Genomic DNA, 23,370 nt, shown 5'->3' with positions numbered 1-23,370 from the left:
TGCACTATAATTTTACTGGTGCATACTCACGTATAACATTGGATTTCATAAAAGCAATTTTTTTCAAATATCTCATATCTGTCATAGTCACCCTAGTTCAGTTTTCTCCTCTTCCCAACTTGCATTTCTCCTCTGCTAGCCTCTCTTTCCTTACCCCAGTCTCTATTTTTCTTTCATGCTTTATATGTATATATTTTTGTGTATTTAAGTGTGTATACATATATGGCTTTCTGTTCCTATAAGACATTTTTAGGACCCACAAATAATAAAAAAAAATCATAAAAAATAAGAAAAAAATTATTTTTTTCTTTTCCTATCTAGTTTATCGATTTGGTGTGTTGATTTCCATTCGCATTCACTTTCCAGAAAACTACATATGTCTTTCTCCTTTAGAGGCAAATAAAATTCCACTGCGTTTACATGCAGGCCACATTTTCCTTATCCATCATTTGCTGACAGTTGCTTAGGCTGATTCCATAACTTAGATATTGAGTAGTGTTACCATAATAGATCTGCATGTCCAAGTATCTCTGTGATGTATTGACTTCAGTTCATGGGTTTTTTTTTTCTTAAACAGTAAAACAGTATAATGACCTATCCAGATGCAAAAATATATTTAGTATATAGAGTAATCATCATTTTTTTCAGAGATTTTTCTTTTAATTAAGGACTGGTTCTTTAGTAATAGCATTTAATAACTATGGAATGAGGCATCAAATATTCATTGTTAAATGAGTGGAATGCATGCAAAGACTGAAGGCAGAGAGGGTTGGCCAAGATATAGTGGGTAAGAAGAGTTGATATATTTTGTTTAGAATCCCAGTTTTATCTCTCATTTATTAACTCTGAGTTCATGATGAAGTTACTTCTATGATTTCATCATTTTTGGAAACTAAAATGTTTTCTTGTTGGGAAATAAAATAATATGTGTAGAACTATATACACATCATAGTCTATAAACCCATAAATGATATCTCCTGGAACCTGGAACATGTACAAAAGTAGCACCTGAACTAAACCCCATAGAGAGGTGGGGACTGGAAAGAAACTCTCTGAGTTAATAAAACATTGGGAAGATGGACAGTTTATATAGGAATGCTGCTTGGGTGATATGTGATAATTCAGAGAACAGAAAAAGGACATTTAAAAATGGGTCAGTGCAACTTCATAGAGGGTTTCAACGCTCTAAAAATCTTAGAATTTATTTGGAATGCATCTGGAAACTGGTGTTTTTTTTCCAGTTTATTTATTTTTTTATTAAAAATTGCCATCTCCTCCCCTCCTCCTCCCCCTTTCCTCCCCTCCCCTCCACCCACACCCCCACTCCCTCCCTCTTGAGGCCAAACAGCCATCAGGGTTCTCTACACTATGTTGAGTCCAAGGTCCTCCCAACTCCCCCCAGGTCCAGGAAGGTGAGCAACCAAACTGCCAAGGCTCACACAGAGTCCGAAACTGGTGTTTTTAATTGAATCTTCCAAAAGAATTAGTCTTAGGGCTGTATCTCAATGGACTTTCAAAGCAGAAGATACCTAGGACTCTATTGCATTGACCTTTGTGGATGTTGGAAGAGGAAGATATGTTGGGCAATAATAAGAAGGGACATGGAAACAGATGAGAGTTAATACAGAGGTTGGGTTAGTAGGGATTAATACTACCCGTGAGGATTTATGGGAAAATGCAGCAAAACCGATGCCAATTTCAAACATAAGCAGTGGGAAGACTGTAAGAAGTTAAAATTGTAAAACGGTTCAGGCAATAACATAATGCAGGTTATAATAATTTTAAGCAAGGAAAGAACTTGCCTGAGTCAAAAATTATGAAGTAACTGACCCCCCCAAAAATCTATGTTGAAAAGTAATTTCATCAAGTAACCAAGGGAAGAAGAAAAGAGGCAAGAGAGTCTGGGCAGAAGGCTAGGGCAGTGAAGGCGAGAAAGAGCCTCCAGGTCTGCTGGAGCAAGTGTTGCTGCCTGTGAGCCTGAAGTCCAAAGCAGTTCAGACTTTTAACCATTCATATGAAAGGATCCAATTTTGTCAACAGTGATTACAAAATCCACTTATCAATGTTAAAACTGGGAATACCAAATGGTGAAAATGAACAGTTCAAATCGTTATTCAAAAATAACTGATTTTAAAATTCAGAAACCTGCAATCGTTAGAAAATTAGAATGAAAGAATATCTTTGAGAAAAAAATAAAGTTAAATAAAACAAGTGAGGAAAATCGAGAGTTAAAGAAGGGGTATGTGCACACAGGAAGAAAGCAGTCAGATCTGCTCATAACTAAGAGGGACCAACAGATGTTCTAGAAGAGCAAGCTAGGTGCAAAAATTTATCAAAAGCAATACAGTGATGTGGGACATTTTAAATGGCTTGTTCTACTAATCATTTTTATTTTTCACGTTAACACTTTGCCTCTACCTTGCATGCTCTATAGACTTTACAAAATGGTGGAGTTTGGCATCAGGGAAGTTAGACTAAATAATGCATCCCACTGGCTTTACCTATATTAAAGAGGTGATATGTCATATTGTGGTACCATAACTTCAATTTATAAGATGGTATAAAAGCATTCGTCAGGCTACAGATGAATTTTATTCCTCTGGTTGTTGCATCATTATTCAGTGGGAATGAAACACCTTCAGAAATATAACATACTAGCTCAGTGACTCACATTTTTGTCTGTTGAAAATAAAGAATATTGGTGTATTGAAAAAATCATGCAAATGGTACTCAACAAACATTGTTTTCAATTTTTAGAGATAACTTTATTCAAATATTATTGTTCACACTATTATTTTATTGTTAAAGTATTTATTCATCTTATTCAAATATTTCAAAACAAGGTATAAGTGAATTATCTGTGTAGCATCTTTATTTCAGATTGAGATATTTTAATAGTTTTGAGATGTTTGTTTTCTTAGGCTGTGATACATCTTTACTTTAACATTCATAACTGTAATAAAGAGAAAGGATATACGCTCTATATAAGAGTGAACACCTGATCTAGGTTACTAAACAATATGCAAATATTCTCTCCATTCTATTTTGTTTTTAGGAAGCACAAATTATATTTTGGTGTTTTCCAAAACATTTTTTCTTAAAGATATAAAACATCATAAACTAGAAATAGGTTAACATCTACTTAAACTCTTCAGTGTTGAATGCTTGCACACATAGTATATAATTTGAATTTTCATTGACTTGTGTGATGAGTTTTACAGAGTAGGAAAATCACTTCAGGGGCATGTTCAGAAAACCCTGGGGGAACTCTCCTCAGGAAGCCTGACTACACAATGATTTTATCGTGGCCAATGGTTTGCATTTGCGTTCGTGGGCTGGGAATAAGTTTTGACTAAATCTACTGATCACATTTTAATTTATAAATTTATTTTATTTTTTTAAATTCATTGGGAGTTTCAAATAACATGTTTTGATCATATCTACCTCCCTTCCACCATTTCTTTGCAGATCCACTCCCCCTTTTCCAGCCACCTAACTTTGTGATTTTTATTTTTAAACCCTTCAAGACCAATTTGTACTGTACCAATATTCTAAGGTTTACAGACTTTTACTGAGCCACGATCAACTTCTCGGGAGCTACACTCTTAGAGAACATGGTCTTTCCCTCGTTCAGCAGCTGTTTCCATCCATTCTGGCATTATAACTGTTATGACTTAACTATTGGGACTGCATAGAACTAAAATGTTTTGTATACTAAAGGGAACCATCCTTCGTGTAAAGAGGATGACTACAGGAAGGGAAAATTCTTTAGCAGATATGTGTATTTGTGTTTTTAAACATCTTTCAGTACGAAAGTTTGAGTTCTAAGAAGGCAAGAACAAGTTCTATTCAAACCACGAGAGAGTATCCTAACCTGTAACAAATCTAATACCGTGGCACACCAAAGCACTTTGATAAGCAGTTGATGAATAGTTATTGGAAGTGAGAGTATACACAATTCAGAATCAATCAAGCACTTAATGTTGACTTATCTTTGAGAGAGCTGTTTTACCAAGATTAATAAGTGTAACTACAAGCTCGAGTCAGGCTTTCCTTGTTGACATAATGATTGCTTATAAACAGAATTTCCAAAAATTTGAATAAATAAATATAACTTTTAAAATGTCTGATAGTCTAGGCTAAAGTAGACTACAAAGCTGAAAGAATTCATCAGTGAAATTTTCTTCTTCCATATACTGCTTTGAAGACCACTGTAAGTGTTATATCTCCTTTAGCTGCATTCTCTGATGACCAGCTTAACATGTTGTAATTACTCTCCTCCTTGAGAGATGGATGCATTTATCACTTTAAAGATGATGCATGGATACCTTTCTTTGAAGTCATATTTCTTTTGTAATGCCAGGGCATAGATACTTAATCCTTCAAGGACTAAAAATTTCATTTTGTGGCAGAAGAGAGGAAAGAAAAAAAAAACTGAGATGAGGTTTAAAATAAAAGAATCTTACTAAAATTAAAAAAATCAATCTTGAAACAGCTCACTGAGCTTCTTTTATTTTATTACTTTAAAAAATACCAATCCAAATTTCCACTTCTTCCCCTCCTTTCACTCCCACTCCCTCCACACACCCTCCCCTGTCCCCCTCTATTCTTAAGAGAGGGCCAGGCTCCTGCCCTGTGGAAAGCCCATGCCCTCCCCACTACATCCAGGATGAGCAAAATATACATCCAAAGAGAATAGGATCCCCAAAAGCCAGTACATAAAGACAAATCCCAGTGCCATTGTCATTGGCCCCTCACTGTGCTCCAACTGTCAACCACATTCAGAGGAACTAGCTTGATCCCATACTCATTCACTTGCAGGCCAGTTGGAGTTGGTGAGCTCCTATTAGCTCAGGCACATAGTCTCAGTGGATGAACCCTTCATGGTCTTGACTTCCTTGCTCATACTCTCTCTTCTTCCACTCTTCAGCTCAGTCCAGTGCTCCAATTGGGCCTCTGCCTCTGTTTCCATCTGTTGTTGGACGAAGGTTCTATGGTGATATTTAATATAATCATCAGTCTGATTACAGGGCAAGGCCAGTTCAGACACCCTCTCCTCTACTGCTTAGGGTCATCCTTGTGGATTCCTGGGAATTTTTCTAGAGCCAGGTTTCTTGCTAACCCCAAAATGGCTCCCTCAATCAAGATATCTCTTTCCTTGCTCTTTTTTTTGTCCTTCCTCACGTTCTCCCTCACGTTCTCCCCCAACCCTCCCTTTCTCCCCTCCTCTTCCCCCCTCTCCCCTTCCTTTTACCCCATCCCACCCCCATGCTCCCCAATTTTGTCAGGTGATCTTGTCTGCTTTCAATTTCCAGGTGGATCTATATATGTGTTTCTTTGGGTTCACCTTATTACTTAGCTTGTCTAGGATCACAAACTATAGGCTCAATGTTCTTTGTTTATGTCTAGTATCCACTAATGAGTGAGTACATACCATATTCATATTTTTGGGTCTGGGCTAACTCAGTCAGGATAGTGTTTTCTAATTCCATCTATTTGCATGCAAAATTCAATGTCATTGTTTTTTATCACTGAGTATGTAGATATGCCACACTTTCTTTATCCATTCTTCTGTTGAGGGGCACAGACATATGAAGGAATGAAAGCAACAATAATCTTGGAACATGAATACCTGTTTATATGCTGCGACTACTTAAAATTTCTTCTTTTACCATTTCTGGTCAAACATTTTCCCTCCTTCTTTTGTGCGGTTTGTCCTTTATTCAAGCCTTTTCTCTAATTTCATCTTCCACAATTTTGAATTTTTAATTGCTTATAATAGTATTTATTCAGTATTTTCTCAAATTATTTAAAAATCCTTTTAATATTTACATGAAATATTAAATAATTAAGATTTTATCAGCTTCTGATTAATCTGTTCTGAATTAAATAATTTTAAAATGACTTGCTAAGAATTCTGTTTTATACTATGTTTTATAATATGGACACTTGACAGACTGAGGCAGACTCAGGCCATGTGCCTGAGTCTAGCTTGAATTATAAAGAGTTAAAGATCAGACTGGGCTAGAATGAGACCCTATCTCAAATTAAAAAAATAAACAATAAATAGAAATATTCAATAAATCTTGGGTAAACTTTATTTAGTATACACTTAATAATATCTCAGTTACTTAGCTATCACCTGTGTAATTAGTTTTATTCTAATTATTTCATTTAAAAATAAGTTTTAAAGATAAATAAAACATGCAATATTAGAATGGACAGTGGTGTCACATGCCTTTAATCCCAGCACTCAGGAGGCAGGCAGGCAGATATCTGTGTGTTTGAGGCCAGCCTGATCTACAGAGAGAGTTATAGAACAGGCTCCAAAGCTACCCAGAGAAACCCTGTCTTGCAAAACAAAAACAAACAAACAAACAAAAATGTTAAATCTCTGAGGGTGGCTGATGGTGGAGGCTGACCGAGGAGCCAAGGACAATGGCGATGGGCTTGGTCTCTACGACATGGTCGGGCTCTGTGTGAGCCTTGTCAGTTTGGTTGCTCACCTTCCTGGACCTGGGGGGAGTTGGGAGGACCTTGGACTCAACATAGTGTAGAGAACCCTGATGGCTGTTTGGCCTCAAGAGGGAGGGAGTGGGGGTGTGGGTGGAGGGGAGGGGAGGGAAGGGGGAGGAGGAGGGGAGGAGATGGCAATTTTTAATAAAAAATAAATAAACTGGAAAAAAATAAAAAAAAGATTAGAATTACAATCAACATAAACAATATTAAGCAAGAAACATATGCTAAATCTTCTAATAAACATTCTGTCCTAAAAAAAAATGTTAAATTCCTCACAGAATATATAAAATAATTTGTATTTACACCTTAGACAGTGTTGAGGAAATAGCTAATGAAAGCAAGTGATAAAATTTCTAATGAAATTTTTATATAGCAAATATATAGCATACAATTTCACTATTTCTTAATTTTGAAAAGATTTACATAGGTGTGTGTGTGTGTGTGTGTGTGTGTGTGTGTGTGTGTGATTTGTACCACGTGTGGGTAGACAACCGTGGAGGCCAGAGTGGTCATTTGGAGATACAGGTGGTTCTGAGCTACCTGAAGTGGTTTTCAGAAATCAAACTCTGGTCCTCTGCCAGAGCGTGACCTGCTCTGAACTGCCAAGCCATCTCTCCAGATCCAGTTTCCCTTAATTTTAAATAAGTTAATAACTTCAAAGAGAAATTATTTTTCTATAGAGAGTTATTTTCTTGTGCTTGGAGAAAGTGTCGAATTAAAGATTGGGGTGATTTTGCTTTAGTTCACAATGTTAAGAAACTATCTCTTATTATATAAAGACTAGGTAAGATTTTCAATATATTTCTTATTACACTCAGGATCAACGAGCCTAAAGTATGACTTGGTTTTGCGTTCTATATTATTGTAATTTTGTGTTCATTAATCAGCTAATATAAAAACAGTATTTATGCCTGTTGTATTATAACACTTGTAAAAGTCGTCTTGTGTAATAGTTAACACAATGATAACGATATTCACAAAAGATTGTGAGGCATGAAACTTTAAACATGAAGGTGTGAAGGTGTTTTGGTCACATTTTTTTGTAAATGAAAAGGCGTCAAATAAAATCATAAAAAATAGAAAAAAATAGACAAATAAAAACATAAATGGATATAATAACAAAAAAAAGTACTCCAAGAGATTCCCTTAAAAATCTGCAAAAGTCTGTGAGTTAAGCTATAAAAGAAAAAAGTATGAAATGGTTTCTTTCCTTATACTCTGTACTTGGTCAGTGTGAATGCCCCCCATTCTGCATCGGCCATTAAGGTTGAAAAAGCACACTGACTGCCTTCAGACAGCTTACAGTGCAGAAAGTTGAAGCCTTATGCAGAGTAGTGGAGAGTCTTGTGAAAATCATAAATTGCTTTCTCTGAACAAGGCCAGCAGAGCACCTGATCTGCCTGGGAGAATCACGTCCTTCTTTGGTATGAGGATGTGCTTTTGTGTAGAGAAAATTGGAAATACTTATACAAAGGAAACATCACGTGACAACTCCAGGAAGGTGAGAGCGCTCTGTGTTTAGAAGGAAACTTTAAGTTTGCAATTCTCAATAGGTACAACAGTAGCTAAAGCTTGAGGAACAGCTGAATTGTAATAGTAGCACATGGGAGAATGATTTAGGCAAGGGGTGGCACGAATAGAGTTCTTTGTTGTAAACGTCACCCTGGTGTTCAGGAAATAAAAAAGAAGCTGAAACACACCTTTGTCACAGACCCTACTGCCGCGCACAGCGCCCCCGTGTCTGCGCTCTATGCCCTAGACCCTAGTTCGAGCTTCGGGAAAGGGGCTGGAGGTTGACAATACACACACAGAGACAGACCGACAAGCAGACCTTCCAACACTGGTACCAAAAGCTCCCCTTTATTAACACCATGTAGGCTTAAATACACTGGAGTTAATGGCCAACAGGTGAAAATCCCATCCTCTGATCCTCTAAGCTAAGCACAGCTTCTAGTAACTAGAAGGTTCTAGCAGCGAAGAGCAGCTGAAGGCCAGGACTCATTAGTCCCAACACCCTGCCAAAAATGATAAAGGCAAGCCCGGAAGCAGGTCCTGATAGGATGTTATCCCAGTGTGCCGCGCTAGCACTGCTGTGACTGTTTCCCTTCACCAGATAATACTGCAAAATAGAGAACTCAAACATGTAAAATATGCTGAATCTGAGAGTAGCTGAGACCAAAATATCATTCATTCGTAGAAGGATGAAAGCTGCTACTTTTAAAAGAAATTATATCATGGATTTGTGGATAATCAGTTGCAGATACACAGATTAAGAATTTAGACAGATATTTGTAAATGAAAATAATTAGCCAATTTGAGATATAACACAAGGCTTGATACATGGTAATTACCTAAAGGGCTTCAGTTGTTATTCTAAAACAAAACAGCAGACTCTCTTTTTTTCGTTTTTGTATTGATAAGGATATAGATGATAGGTAGATAGATTATAGTTAGTTGATAGATAGATAGATAGATGATAGATAGATAGATAGATAGAGATAGATAGATACATGCATACATAGATGATAAATAGATATAGATGAAAACTTAATTTTATTCACTTTGTGACTCTCACTATGTCTGCATAAATACATTATTAAGGCTAAGTGTGACTGAGTTCATTTTCCTTTTAATTCGCTTAGCTATATACTGAGTGAATTTTTGGACTTGGAAATGTATCTATGTGAATAAATTCAAACAACTCTAGCATTTATTCAAGAGATGTGCTCATATAGACAGGTACACATTTTCATGTTCATGAATATTTCTGTATTGATTTAGAATAAGAGACCTAGTGGAGGATTATTCACTATGCTGAAACAGCAGATGAAACGGCATCAAATGGGGTTAAGAAAATGGGTAATTCTCAGGAACAACTCAAGACAGAAACAGCTGATAATCAATTAGTATGGACACAGCCCAAAGGCAAACGTGTTAGCTGTATGCAAAATTCAAACATCTAGAGGCCAATATTAACTCAGCTGTGGAGACATGTATTAAACTTAGGAAGTGTCAGTGATAATGCTTAGGAGAAAGAAATATATTGTAGCCTAAAACATCTTTGTTGATTTTAGTAGGTACATATCAAGGAAGCCAATAGCATAAACCATTGCTAAAATTTGAAAGTAACTTTCCATAAATATGAAATACTGATTTCCAAATTACCATGTACTGGGTGACAGACTCCCCAGTCTAACTTTTTTCTGTCTGCAGATACTGGTGTTTACTGTGTCCAGACTACCTTGGCTGCACCGCTCAATTTAACTTTCAAAAGATAGAGTCATTGCGCCTTCCCTCCCTTCACCCATTAAACCCATGTTCCATTCTCTGGCAGCTGTTTTTGCCATTTATGTTAACAGCAGATGGAGAAAATGCAAAACATGTCAGTTTTATGGCCATGTATAATCAGCATCTGGGCTGTTTGTTACAGGCACAGTCAATCGAAATTCTTATCTTACTTAGTATTGTAAAAATCTTTTGTAGTTTCTAAGGCAATAAAGAAAAAGCTAAACATTAATAAGTATGATTACAGATCTTATCATCAGCATTTTTTAGTTTTGATGTAAGTTATATGCATGTGTTTATTATAGTATCGGAATTAGCTGAAAAATGTATTATGAATTGACTCTTAAATATTATTTCGCCATATATTAATTTCACACTAGAGATTATATCAGGTGGCAGATATATTGTTTTAAATAATGTGTGTTGATGACCATGATTTTCAGGTATTTTATTGTATAATATATATGTGTGAATGTTATATCTTTATTCAACTACCTTAGTGCAAAGAAATGCAATATATTTTATTTAAACGGCACTTCTTACCAAGTTACTCTTTTTCATCATTTTGCAAAAAGAAGCTAAAACACAAAGAATGAAGATCCCATAAAGCTGATTCTGGTAAACTCAGATTTAGCCAGTACAAAGTTCTGATATGAGAAACGATATGATAACTGATCAAAGAGGATTTTTTAATATTTCTCATATGGATTTTATTTTGTGTTGCTTTAAAAATAATTCTACTTGGAAAAACATTGAGAGAGAGGGATAAGACATGAATGTTAAACTAGACTAATTTGTCTAATATCTCATAAATATATGAATATCTCATTTGACAATTTCTTAAACATTGTACTATGGTGTTTTTTCAAAAAAAAATAATTTGTGTGTCAAACATCTACGCCATCGTAACCACTGCCGTGTATTTTATGTGGCAGAGCTGCAGATCAGCAGAGACACTGTGGTACTTTCTGAGCTCGCAGCTCAACCTACACGCAGTTCCCATGCTCGGTGGTCTCCAGTTTCCCAGCACGGTCTTCCTGTTTGTCGAATTTTTGAAACAGACCCTGAAGTTCCTGTGATCAGTTGCTGTTAGGAAGCACAAACCTGCAGAGATTCAAGGCATAAATAGAAAGAAAAATGCAAGAAAGGCCATTATTGGCTAAATCTCCTTGCGAGGATTTGGGACTCATCCCCACTCAATACAATTACATATTTCATTTCACCGAGCAGAACACTAAAATATCCTTCTAATTTTAAGGAAGTGGTAATATCCATATTTTTCATTACATATATTATGTAGGATAATACAGTGTAGTGTATAAATATATAAAATAAACATTTACACCTGGGTATCTGTCTATTTGTAAATAATATTATTATAAAATCTGTGGATTTGGCCACATAGATCCTATGGAATAAATTGGTCCTGGCAGCTTTACATGAAATGCGTCATCCTTGTAGTATGCAGACCATAGAATTTCTACCCTGTTCACATTTGTTTAATTTGTTTTTATTTTCTAAAAGAGACACAGCATAATCTCTGAAGGATTGACATTTGGAAAGCTCTTAATTATGATATGTATTGTCCTAATCATGCAAATATGTCGAACCCATTACCCTATCTGTTTCTATAATCTTGAAATGTTTCTAATTAGATTCTTCATGGAACAATGGACTCAAATGTGCACTCTTTGAAACTCAGCAGATTCTATGCTAATAAGCAGAGATCAGAAGCTAACAGAGTTAAGAAATGTAAATATAGCCTGCCATTTTCTTAACCTGAAAATGCTGATGTTTTCTTTCTTATTCATATCGTCTGGTCAAATGCTTTCTTCTTCTTCTCATGGGATCACCATTAGAGGTGAACGTTGTTTAGTTTGTCAAATTCATTCTAAGGTTCTTGGTTCTAAGGTTCTTGTCAAGTAAAATAAATCATTTTCTTCAAAAAAGCTAAAAGTTTAACGGAATTACATAATTGTTCGTTGTCCATTAAGTATGAATTAAGTGAAAACGAGACATTATAAAGTATATTTGGTGTCTGTTCTGGTAGGATGTCTTCTCCAGTGAGAATCATTTTTTTTCTTTTGATGGAGGAATGCAATCGTGTTGCTCCTAAATGGACTCCTGAGAGAGTGGAATAAAACAACAACAAAACAATTAGCTGCTGAGTGGGAAAAGCAGCACAAGCTTTTTCAAAGACCCTTTGTAGCTACGTTAAAAATAAGCAAATAAGAAAAGCCAGCAGGTCCACCTAGCATGCCATTCTTCAGTGTTTTGTTATCTAAGTTGTAAAAGAAGCAGTTTTCAATGTGAAATTTAGATCATGGTACATTACAATAATGAACAAACCAGATACTATCATTAGTTACATGTGAGGCATTGCAATTTATCTAATTATCTAATATAATTTTATAATTATAATTATCTAATATACTTTCACCCTGTATTCACTGTTTTATAACTTTGATAGTATTGATTAGTCCATTTCTAAAAAGATTTATTATTCATACTTGTGATTGATTTAAATATGAATATTTTCAACGTAATTGAATATAGCTTAAATATAACTTACCATAACAACAGGCATTGGTGGGCAATAGAGGTGGCAGAGCAGTTAAAAATACTTGCCGTATAATGATGAACATGGGAGATCAAATCATAGAATGCATTTAGCTAGTGGGGTGACCTGCAAATGCTGATAATTCCATCACAGAGGGATCCAGCACTCTCTTATGACCCTATGTGCACAAGCATGAACATCTGATATACCCATGTGCATATATTTATGCAGACAAGTGCACACTTCTAAAAGAAATAATAATTTTGAACACAAATATTAAAATATACTTAGTTGCCACTGGAATAATTAGAAATTTTAAGTATGCTAGGTACTGAAACTTAAAATCCACAAATAAATATTAAGCTTTCCATGGAATACCTTAAGTCCCCTTAAAGAATAGAATTAGTCTGGTTAAATTTATGGGCTCAGAATACTTTTCATCACTATGCAACCCAAAGCAGCACCATTTGTAAATATCTATAAAGAGTGGATCATTGAATGATGTTCTTGATTCCTTTATATTATTTTCAGCACTCTCAATAGTATTATAAAAAGTCAAATGAACAAATTTTTCATTGTGTTAAAACAACTCAAAAACATTCCTACTTTCACCTACTTTTTATAATCATTATGTTACCATGATCTAGTGATTAACTGATCTGTAAAGTCTCTTTGGCATAGACAGATTATTTGAATTTTTTATTAAAAATTTCCATCTACTCCCCTCCTCCTCCCCCTTACCTCCCCTCCCTTCCACCCATATGCCCACTCCCTCCCTCTCCAGGCCATAGAGCCATCAGGGTTCCCTTCATTATGTTAAGTCCAAGGTCCTCCCCACTCCCCCTAAGTCCAGGAAGGTGAGCAACCAAACTGACAAGGCTCACAGTGAGCCCGTCCATGCTGTAGAGTCCAAGCACATCGCCGTTGTCCTTGGTTTCTCAGTCCTCCTCCACTGTCAGCCACATTCAGAGAGTCCGGTTTGGTCGCCTGTTCCATCAGTCCCATTCCAACTGGACTTGGTGGTCTCCCGTTAGTTCTGTCCGACCGTCTCAATGGGTGAACGCACCCCTCACGGTCCTGACTTCCTTGCTCTTGATCTCCCTCCTTTAGCTCCTCATCAGGACCTTGGGAGCTCAGTCCAGTGCTCCTATGTGGGGCTCTGTCATTTTCTCCATCCATCACCAGGTGGAGGTTCTATGGTGATATACAAGATATTCATGAGTATGGCAATAGAATCTGGACATTTCTGGCTCCCTCTCCTCAGCTGTCCAAGGAACTAGCTGGGGGCATCTTCCTGGACACCTGGGAACCCCTCTAGAGTCAAGTCTCTGCCAACCCTAGGATGGCTCCCTTAATTAAGATATATAATTCCCTGTTCCCACATCCACCCTTCCTATATCCCAACCATCCTATTCCCCCAAGCTCTCCCCTCTCCCCATCCTCCACTTCACACTTTTCTCTCCCCATCCCCATCCCCCCATCCCACCCCACCCCCAAGTTCCCATTTTTTGCCTGGCAATCTTGTCTACTTCCAATATCCAGGAGGATAACTATATGTTTTTCTTTGGATTCACCTTCTTATTTAGCTTCTCTAGGATCACTAGTTATAGGCTCGATGTCCTTTATTTATGGCTAGAAACCAATTATGAGTGAGTACATCCCATGTTCATCTTTTTGGGCCTGGGTTACCTCACTCAGGATGGTGTTTTCTATTTCCATCCATTTGCATGCAAAATTCAAGATGTCATTGTTTTTTACTGCTGAGTAGTACTCTAATATGTATATATTCCACACTTTCTTCATCCATTCTTCCACTGAAGGGCATCTAGGTTGTTTCCAGTTTCTGGCTATTACAAATAATGCTGCTATAAATTTTTTGTAGTTTAAGAATGAATCGAAATTGGAACGAACCTGATCTTTAAAGCATCATTGCCAAATGAGTATTAGAGCAAAATAACTTTGTCTTGGCTATATTTAGAGCCTGTGAAAAATGTTTCCTAAGACCTAGAGAAATAATTCAAATGCTAAACTGTGTGTGTATGTGTGTGTACACTCAGTGAGCACTAAGCCTTCTCCCCTGGTCTCAAATCCATATATATTAATGTGATGGTTTCCTGTCTTCTGAGATAGATCTGCTCCCAAAAGCCAACAACCTGATAAGGAGAAAATATGCAATATTCAAACACAAAATAAAATGCATTTATATGCATTTCTATATACCTGTATACATGTGTACCTATAGAGAAAAATGTATGCACATATACGTTTATGAACATGTATATGCTTATCATATATAAGAACATATATACACTTATTACACATGTATGTGTTGAGTACACATATGTATATATATTTTTAAATCTAGATAGCAAAATATTATTTATTCCATTTAGCTTAATATAAGACTTTAATATAGACGAATTTCCTGAAACTTGTAGGAAGATAATACAGAAGAAAAAATTTCTACTTAGGTTCAAGTCTATGAAAGCTAAAATTCAATGATAAAAAGCCACTTTAAAATGATAAAGTACGAGGCACATCTAGCAGAAGCTAAAATTATGATGACCGTGAAGTGGATTTGGGGGTTATTCCCTAAACAAAGGAAAAATACACTCTGGATTTTTCCCTCTGAACGCTCCGATCTTTCTCCAGCAACTCTCAATGTCAGAATCCTCCCACAGTGCTCACTGGAGCCAGATCTCCAGGATCCAGAGCAGATTGAAAAGAAGGCTGGGAAATGACTCGCGGGTGCTGATATGGGAAAGAAAAAGGTTGAGTGGCATTGTTATTTTGTTGAACAAAAATATTTACTAAGTGACTTGGTGAAACTTTCCCCTTTTGTGTGTTCAGTAGCTGGGTATACATTTCTTATTTTTCTCCAATAACAGAATCTTAGAGTAGATGGTATGTGAGAATTGAACTTTACTCTGATTTTTATCATGTCATAAAAACATTCCACCTATGTTTGACTGTACTTCTCTGAGATGATTTTTACTGTAGTGGTCACATATCATGTTAGCTGATTTACATTGTTTACTGACGATTTCTCCAACATTTATAGATTTATAATTTAACACTGTGCCTCATACTTGGCTCCAAATTAATTTTGTGAGTGCATCAGTTTCTTCAACTGACAGTGTGCTTTCTTTAAAGGGTAAAATGTCTAGAAAATTTGATATAGAGCAGTAATTTAATTTTTGAAGTTAAAATTATCATTAGAATGTATTATACATCCAAATACAAGACTTTTATATGTTTAATTTGCTCATAGCTTATTAAAATACACCTAAATTTGTATCTACAAATGCTTTCTACTTGGTGTAAGGTTCCTGCCCAACCCATGACTAGGCTGTACCTGGGTAGTACTTTCTTCTCATTATTATTCCAATCTTGCTTGGCGTTTAAAGGGCAGCACATTCAACTTCAGTCTGATTTTTAGAGGAAAAGAAGAAAAGATCTCTCATGAAAAGCAGTAACGTCCCTTCTTAATGTGAAACTTTTGTCTGAATTAAACGTGTCTAGATTTTTACTTTTCCTCCTAAATATTGATTTTAATTATTTTCTTTGCAGACGCTTGGAACAGAACTCCATCAGGGCCATCCCTCCCGGAGCTTTCTCGCCATATAAAAAGCTCAGAAGAATGTGAGTTAACAGTGTTGTGCAAGATATGTCATTTTGTAAATTGTGTAGGTCAGGGCTGTGTAGGAAGAACTAAGCATGAATATTGAAGAGATTGACAGCTTGATGATAGTCTGAGGGCCACTTGTATAATGGCACTTTAATTGTAGTAGTGAAACCTTATAATTTTTAATGTTCTCTGTAATTTAGTGTACTGATCGCCACAAAAATGATCATGGCATCTTCGGTATGCTACTGTCTAATTAAGACACGCCGTCCTTACTAATAACTTAAGCAAATGGATACTAGTTGTTTGACAGTGTGTGATTCACCTTTAAGTTTTAGGAATATCTAATATTTTTGTTGACTGTTGTACATGTCTTCATAGACAATGTGTATGAGTAAATTCTCTTCTTGTGAAGTCGATGTGCCTGGCATCTCCCATGTCATTTAACCTAACCTTTTTTCTGTGTGTAGAGACCTGAGCAATAATCAGATCTCGGAGCTTGCCCCAGATGCCTTCCAGGGACTGCGCTCTCTGAATTCACTGTGAGTAGCCACAAATTTTTTCGAGGGAAACCAAAATTTTCTCCACAGTCAAAAGTTTATAAATTTTCAGATTAAGACGAGAAAACAATCCTTTCATTCTATAATGAACTATGAATTCTTAACAACAGTTGTTGTCTGTGGACTTCATCTCACAGAGGCCTGTTGTCTAGCTCTAACACCAGCCAGTTTTTAGGTGGATTTTTTTTTTAACTTCGTTATTAAAAGAGAAGATTTCCATTTGGGGAATGTTTTCCCAGCTGTCATGAATGAACAGTTTATTTTGAAGCCCTCTGACAAATCTAGATTTGTCCCTAGCAGCTTGTGCCGAGCACAGTGTTGGTCCTTTTAGGATGAAGAAGGCCAAGTGTTGCTGAGGACAAATAGGCATGGGACCCGTCATTGAATCCTTCCTTCCTCACAAGAGCATCCCCTCCCCACCCGAATAGCCTCATAATAAGCATTAGTTATAAAGGTCAAGAGGAATCGCAGGAAGATAGCTATCCAAGAGACAGTCTAAAATAAAGTTACTAAAGGTTACCCTTCCTTTATCTTACAAATACTTTTCCGAGTATATCAAGTAAAATAACCTTTAGCTATTTTATAATTTGGATGTAGAGTCTGGTTAACTTATTTATTATTGGTTTCCTGAGTATACACTATGGCCATCCTCTCAGTTTCTAGAGTCAGTTCCTCCTTCCTCCTGTGCGGCAGAGTCTCTTAATAAGTAGAACAAAATCTGTTTCCACAAGTTTCTTTCATATCTCATCCTTTAAGTTCTTTCTAGAAACATCCTCAAGTGTATATTTATATTATTTTGATGAATACATCTGTTGTGGGGAGGCCACTTGTTTCCTGGCCACCCAGCAGCTCAGACTCCCGAAATAATTACAAAGAAACTGTATTATTTAAAACACTGCTTGGCCCATTACCTCTAGCTTCTAATTGACTAACTCTTACATATTAATTTAATCCATCTCCATTAGTCTGTGTATCACCACGTGGCTTTGGCTTACCGACTAAAGTTATGGTGTCTGTCTCTGATGGGGCTACATGGATTCTCTCTTACTTCATCTCCTTTCTCCCAGCATTCAGTTTAGATTTCCCCACCTACCGCTATTCCCTGCACAGGCCCAAGACCGTTTCTTTATTATGCAGTGGTATTCACAGCATACAGAGAGGAATCCAACATCATACATCTACTGAAACTTTGAAGATATTTTAAATGATACGATATCAAATACATCTATAGATTTTTTTATTAAAGAACTAAACATAAACAATTTGAAATTGGTATTTAATTACTAAAATCGTCTCATGTCTTAGAGAAGACATGATATGTACAACAATTTTAAAGGCCATTCTTAGTATGTACAAAATCATTTGATAGTATTAGCATTAACACTTACTAATTTTTAGTATAACATTATATATTGTACCCTAACGTATTAATATGTTAGAAAATGTATTGTCAGAACAATATCTTTTAAATCATACACTAATGGATTGATTTGATCCTTGGGGACAGAAGATGATTGCATTTTATATTTATTTATGTGCATAGGTGTGCTTTTGTGTTGTGTGTATGGGTGGAGACCAGAGGACAACTTAGAGGAGTTCCTCCTTTCCTTTTACCTGTGGACCCCTGGGACTGTACTCGTGCCCACAGTTTGTGCAGGCCCCTTTGCTACCTAGGGCTATCTCATTGCCTACTTCATGGTCTTTTGTTTTCCTTACTGTAACAACGACATTACCGTGACGCTTAGAAGTTACTCTCAGGGTTAGCGTATTAGGATCCTACTGCTCTCTCCTCTCTGTTTTACATCTTGTGGGAGGAAACACACACCGGTTCCTGTTTGAGTGCTTGTGAGTGAAGAAGAGCTAACAGCCGTGGGTGTAGATTTCCACTTAAACTTTGTTTCGGAAAAGATTTCCTTTTCTTTGCCATGGGACACTTCAGGCTGGCTAGCCTGGGAGCTACACATCCCTGTCTCCTGGCTCTTATGTCACAGAAGCAATGGATCACCCATGCAGCCTGGCTATCTCTCCACCTTGCTACAGCTTCATTTCTTTATTTCTATCAACTTATCATTTTGTTCTGATTCAGAAACACCCTTTCCTGGTGATAAAGTCACTGCTCAGCAGAGTAACACAGTGCCAAATTTACACTTGCAATATTGTGATGTTTTGTATTCAGTTTTGGTTCCACCCCCTTGCTAGCTCATGGCTGATCAAGTTACTAATCGACATGTGCCTCAGTTATCCTGTCTCTAAAATGGGGAGCAGCATCTTCCCTTGCTGATTTTACAGAAACAGGGTGCAAACTTCTGGCGGTTATAGGTATGGTCATAGCCGATTCTTCATGACTGAACATCAGTTTGGATGGTTCTGGATTTTAAATATTTCAGAGAATGTCCATGTCCCAAATTCTTAGCATATGAGCACTTAATTTTCATCATTTTAAATTAACGTATTGATATCTATCAAAACTCACTAACAGGACTGGAGAATGCCTAGATGTTTAACAGCTTATACTACACTTGTTAAAGACCCCAGCTTATCTCTCGGTACACATGTCAAACGTAGATTCCAGCACTCACATGCACATCCCCCATACATGTATATATTAAAATAAAATATATTTTTTAATTTAACTTTCTGTACTTCTGTGTCTTCGTCACTCCATTCCCAAGTTCTGTAGAGGCCACAGTATAATGCTCAGCTGAGTCTCCTGTAGACTTTTCTTGGAGTGCACTTGGTTCTCCTGTCTAGTATTGGATATTTCGCTATTGAACTTTCCATGACAACGAAAACCTATCCTCTCCATTTATCCCTTGCTTCCTCCTTGCTCTGATTTCTTAAAATTGTTCACTATTATATTCTCAGTTGTACATCATTGTTTTTAATTTATAGGATTAGGTCTTTGGGCATGTCCTTTAACGATGAAGTCGGCCCATAGTAAATCTTTTGCAATAGACAGTACGTTTTCCTGCATTGCATATATTTTTTTTCTGCTTGTAGGTACTTTATCTTTTGCCAACTTTCAGCAAGGCGGAATTCAAACTGACAAACACAGCTGCTATTGCCCATTTTCCCTCAGTCAAATCCCAAAGTTTTAGGTAGATTTGTGTTCTTAGCTTTGCTGCTAGTTGCACAAACAAGAACTTCTTTAATGTGCCTGTGTTGTTATAAAGGACCTAAAAAGCCTCCCACCCCATCTAAATAATCGTGCTTCTCTGGAGACACTACTCAGTGTGTTATTAGTGGATGTTGGATTTGATCCAACTTTCTGTTCAGAGGAGATCATTTATGTTTTCTAGTTTTGTTTTAATATTTTAATTATTTAATTTAATTATTTAAAAGCATAGATGTTGGGAGAAAAGGAGTCCATTGTCTTTCAGTGTGTATCCCCCCCCCCTCCGGTGATTTCACCAGGCTCCAGGGGACATCACACATCTAAAAGTATACAGACAACATAAATTGAACTTGAGCAGTCTAAAGTTTTTTAAAACAAAAGAGAGGACACAGAGTTGTGTGGGTAGGAAAGGGACAGCGGGTCTGAGAGGAGTTGTTCGGTGGGGGGAAGCAAATGTGACCAAAATACATTATACAAAATTCTCAGGGAGCAATAAAAAATTGCAAAAACAAAACAAAACAAAAAGAGCCACAAATTCTTTGACCTCCTGGCATTTTGTATTTTTATGTCTTGTCTTTCCCTCATCTTTCTATATCTTATCTTATTTTCCTGAAACCACTTTGGCTTTGGATAATTTTGACTTGTTTTTCTGCTGCTGCCGTCTTTACACCATTCTCATGGTAAGAACGGCGATTCCATCTGCAATCCCAGCTCTGTATCGGTAGCAACAGTAGGACCCCTTGCGCTGACAGAAAAGACAGTCCACTCTATGGGTGAGGTCCTGGATCAGTGAGTCACTGGATCTCAAAAACTAAAGGGTGGAAATGATTGAGCACACTTGGGTTGTGCTCTGTGCTAAAGCTCGCATACCCACATGTATATGTGTACACACACACAACAACAACAACAACAGCAACAACAACACACTGTACCCTGGCCTCACGTGGCTATACATTTGGTAAAGAAATTTCATTCATAGGTATTTAGAATTTTTTGACTGGCTCTGTTTGTGGTTGATAGACCACATACCAAGAACATCTCTCCAGTGTGTTTCCTGTGTCTCTGTGTGAGCTCCTCCTTTCACGGCTATTTTCTATTTTCCCTTTTAGCCTGATACTAACCATATTAATTTAGTAATTCTGTAACATGATCCTTTGACAACCCACATGGTGCTTTGAAAAAAAAAAATTCCGTGATAAGTGAACGACATTTTTCCTAAGCAAACCACCTTAGGTGCTTCTCCCACGTAAATAACTCATTAAATGATTCACACTTTGATCTTTTTTAAAGTGGGACTCTCAAGATTTATGAATGCCTTTGTTGATTTTTAAATATCAGTGGATTAAAAAAAATATGAAATTTAGTTTTCGAAATTACACTTTGGAATGTTCCATTGATATAAACCCGTTCATCTAGACCAGATCAGATGTATGTTTACAAATGGCAGACATTTACAGCTTATGTGTTGAATTTAATTGAAGTGAATACAATGCTTGCAGTCTAGCATACTTGCTGACATGTGCAAGGGCACTTGGCTATTGTTGGATGGTTCAATTCAATTAAATACTGTGAGCTGATGTCATAGTCATCTGTCCAGTTGTCTCTCCCCCTGATTTCTTTTATTCTTGGTCTCAAAAACATACATTTCCCCTTTTTTTGTTTCTTGATCTCCACTTCACCCTCTCTCTGACAATACAGCATGTTTTTCTTTGGTTCTTTGATTTTTAAAATAAATTGCTTCTTCTCTAATTGATTTGTTTGATTCTCTAAAGAAGAGTCTCTATATTCGATATAAGTGCCTTTGTAAGTGTGCTTTAAAGTTGTGGCACTGGCATCTGAACAAATGGACTGTCTCCCTGCACTATGTAGCACCTTGATTTATTTATTCTTTGGAGTGTTTTCTTCCTACTCGGTAATACATCCCACCTCTCTCTGGCATCTCAAAAGGTAAACAGTATTCCCCTCACTCCAGTAATTTTTTCCCATTGCACCTTCATCTTTCACACACTAGAATCACTCACTGCTGTCAAGAAAATTACGTATTACAAATCATCTATTCACCTTTTCCTTTGTATACCAAGACACTCATCTATCCTTATCCAGTTCTGAAATTATGTTTATTGTAGGCAGGATGTAAACATGAAAAAGAAGGTGCATTTAAATAGCCTCCAGGAGGCAAAGCCCTTCCTACTTTGGTCGTGAATTTATATGCCTGTATTTCTAAAGAAAATTTATGATATTATTAATAAAATATTCTGCATTTAAAGTATCTATCATATTATAAAAATTTCTATATTACTAAATACCTTTTAAATAATAATTTTTAATCCTATAAAGTGTATATTTACAAGTTATCTTTCAGGTTACTTGGGACAGTTATTTGAGTTTAATATTCAAATTGTGTTTCAAATTATGTATAGTTGTGTGTGTATATATATATGTGTGATGTGTGTGTGTGTGTGTGTGTGTATATATATATATATATATATATATTGTGTGTGTGTGTGTGTGTGTTATCTGGGTTATTTTCTTAACCAGAAATCCTTAGAGTGTCTTATGCTATATTCTTAAAACTTATTTAAATGTGTCTATGATTTTTATATAATCAGTCAAATGGCCCCTAATAATATAATTTTTAACTACTATACATTTTTCTTTCACTTCAATTGCTGTAATAGAAATTATTGGGAACCTATTTTTAACACTTACATGATCTTTCAATCACTTCCATTCGGCTCATTTGCTTTTTACACTACTGTTTCACCCCGCTTGGAAATATATTCCCTCATTATTCTCAGCTAATTTATCATCGTTTCACTTGTCAATCCAGTAGCAGAACGTCACTGTGTACTAACAGATGTGCTAGGTGGCAGATGTCCTGATTTGATTAAGTCAAGGTCCTTTCTCCTTAATACCTTCACTTGATGTGCAATCAGATGTCAGTATCCTCGCAGTTCGTTCCGCTTCACACTTGATGGAGGGGAAATACGTACTTGAAATGTTTTTAATCTTATTCATAATCATTATTCTCTAAGATCTAATGTTCCTCATAAATAACTCTTGTACCTTTTATTTTCGAAGTCCCTGCCCTTATATCTGGTTCTACTTCTAGAGCAGCGTTTTGAGCATGAAACCAATCATTTAATGAGCAATAGTTTCTATACTGATTATTTTCTGCATACGTTGTGCTCTGATTGCCTACAAGTTATGTGCATGCATATAAGTAGGGTGTTATTTGTAGAAAACATTACAGTTTGACAAGGATTCTTTTCAGAAAAGGTCAAATAAATTGTAAATTGTTTTGCATTCGATGAAGTCCAAATTTTGTACAGTGGGTTTGTATATTATCAATAATGAGACGATTTTTATGTTATGCAATTTTCATTTAGACGCTATAATATATTAAGTGCTTACTAATCTCCCTAAGTGTGTGTATGTGCACGTGTGTGTGTATGTGTGTGTATGTGTGTGTGTGTGTGTATGTGTGTGTGTGCACATATATGAACTAGCTAGGCTTGTATCATTCTAATTGTCATATCATTGTTTCAGTGTCCTGTATGGAAATAAAATCACAGAACTCCCAAAAAGTTTATTCGAAGGACTATTTTCCTTACAACTACTGTAAGTATTTCATTGCTATGAATTTATAGAACTTAATGTATTTTTTAATACACCATCTCTTAATTATCTGGAGGCTTTAACCTAA

The 23,370-nt window shown here is 36.3% G+C and overlaps 1 protein-coding gene across 4 annotated transcripts in view; it reads left to right on the top strand.

Annotated features, from left to right (window-relative positions):
* The window catches only part of Slit2 (slit guidance ligand 2), a 346,008-nt gene that overhangs the window by 229,050 nt on the left and 93,588 nt on the right, over positions 1-23,370 (top strand). For all 4 annotated transcript variants that reach the window (XM_038332274.1, XM_038332272.1, XM_038332275.1 and 1 more), the window contains 3 exons: positions 15,935-16,006; positions 16,460-16,531; positions 23,214-23,285. In XM_038332274.1, the coding sequence (XP_038188202.1) occupies positions 15,935-16,006; positions 16,460-16,531; positions 23,214-23,285 (216 nt within the window). The remainder of the gene's footprint in view (positions 1-15,934; positions 16,007-16,459; positions 16,532-23,213; positions 23,286-23,370) is intronic.

This window comes from Arvicola amphibius, chromosome 1 (assembly GCF_903992535.2).
Source record: "Arvicola amphibius chromosome 1, mArvAmp1.2, whole genome shotgun sequence".
NCBI lineage: Eukaryota > Metazoa > Chordata > Mammalia > Rodentia > Cricetidae > Arvicola > Arvicola amphibius.
The sequence above is the reverse complement of the archived record's forward strand: the minus strand, read 5'-3'. Positions and strand labels throughout refer to the sequence as shown.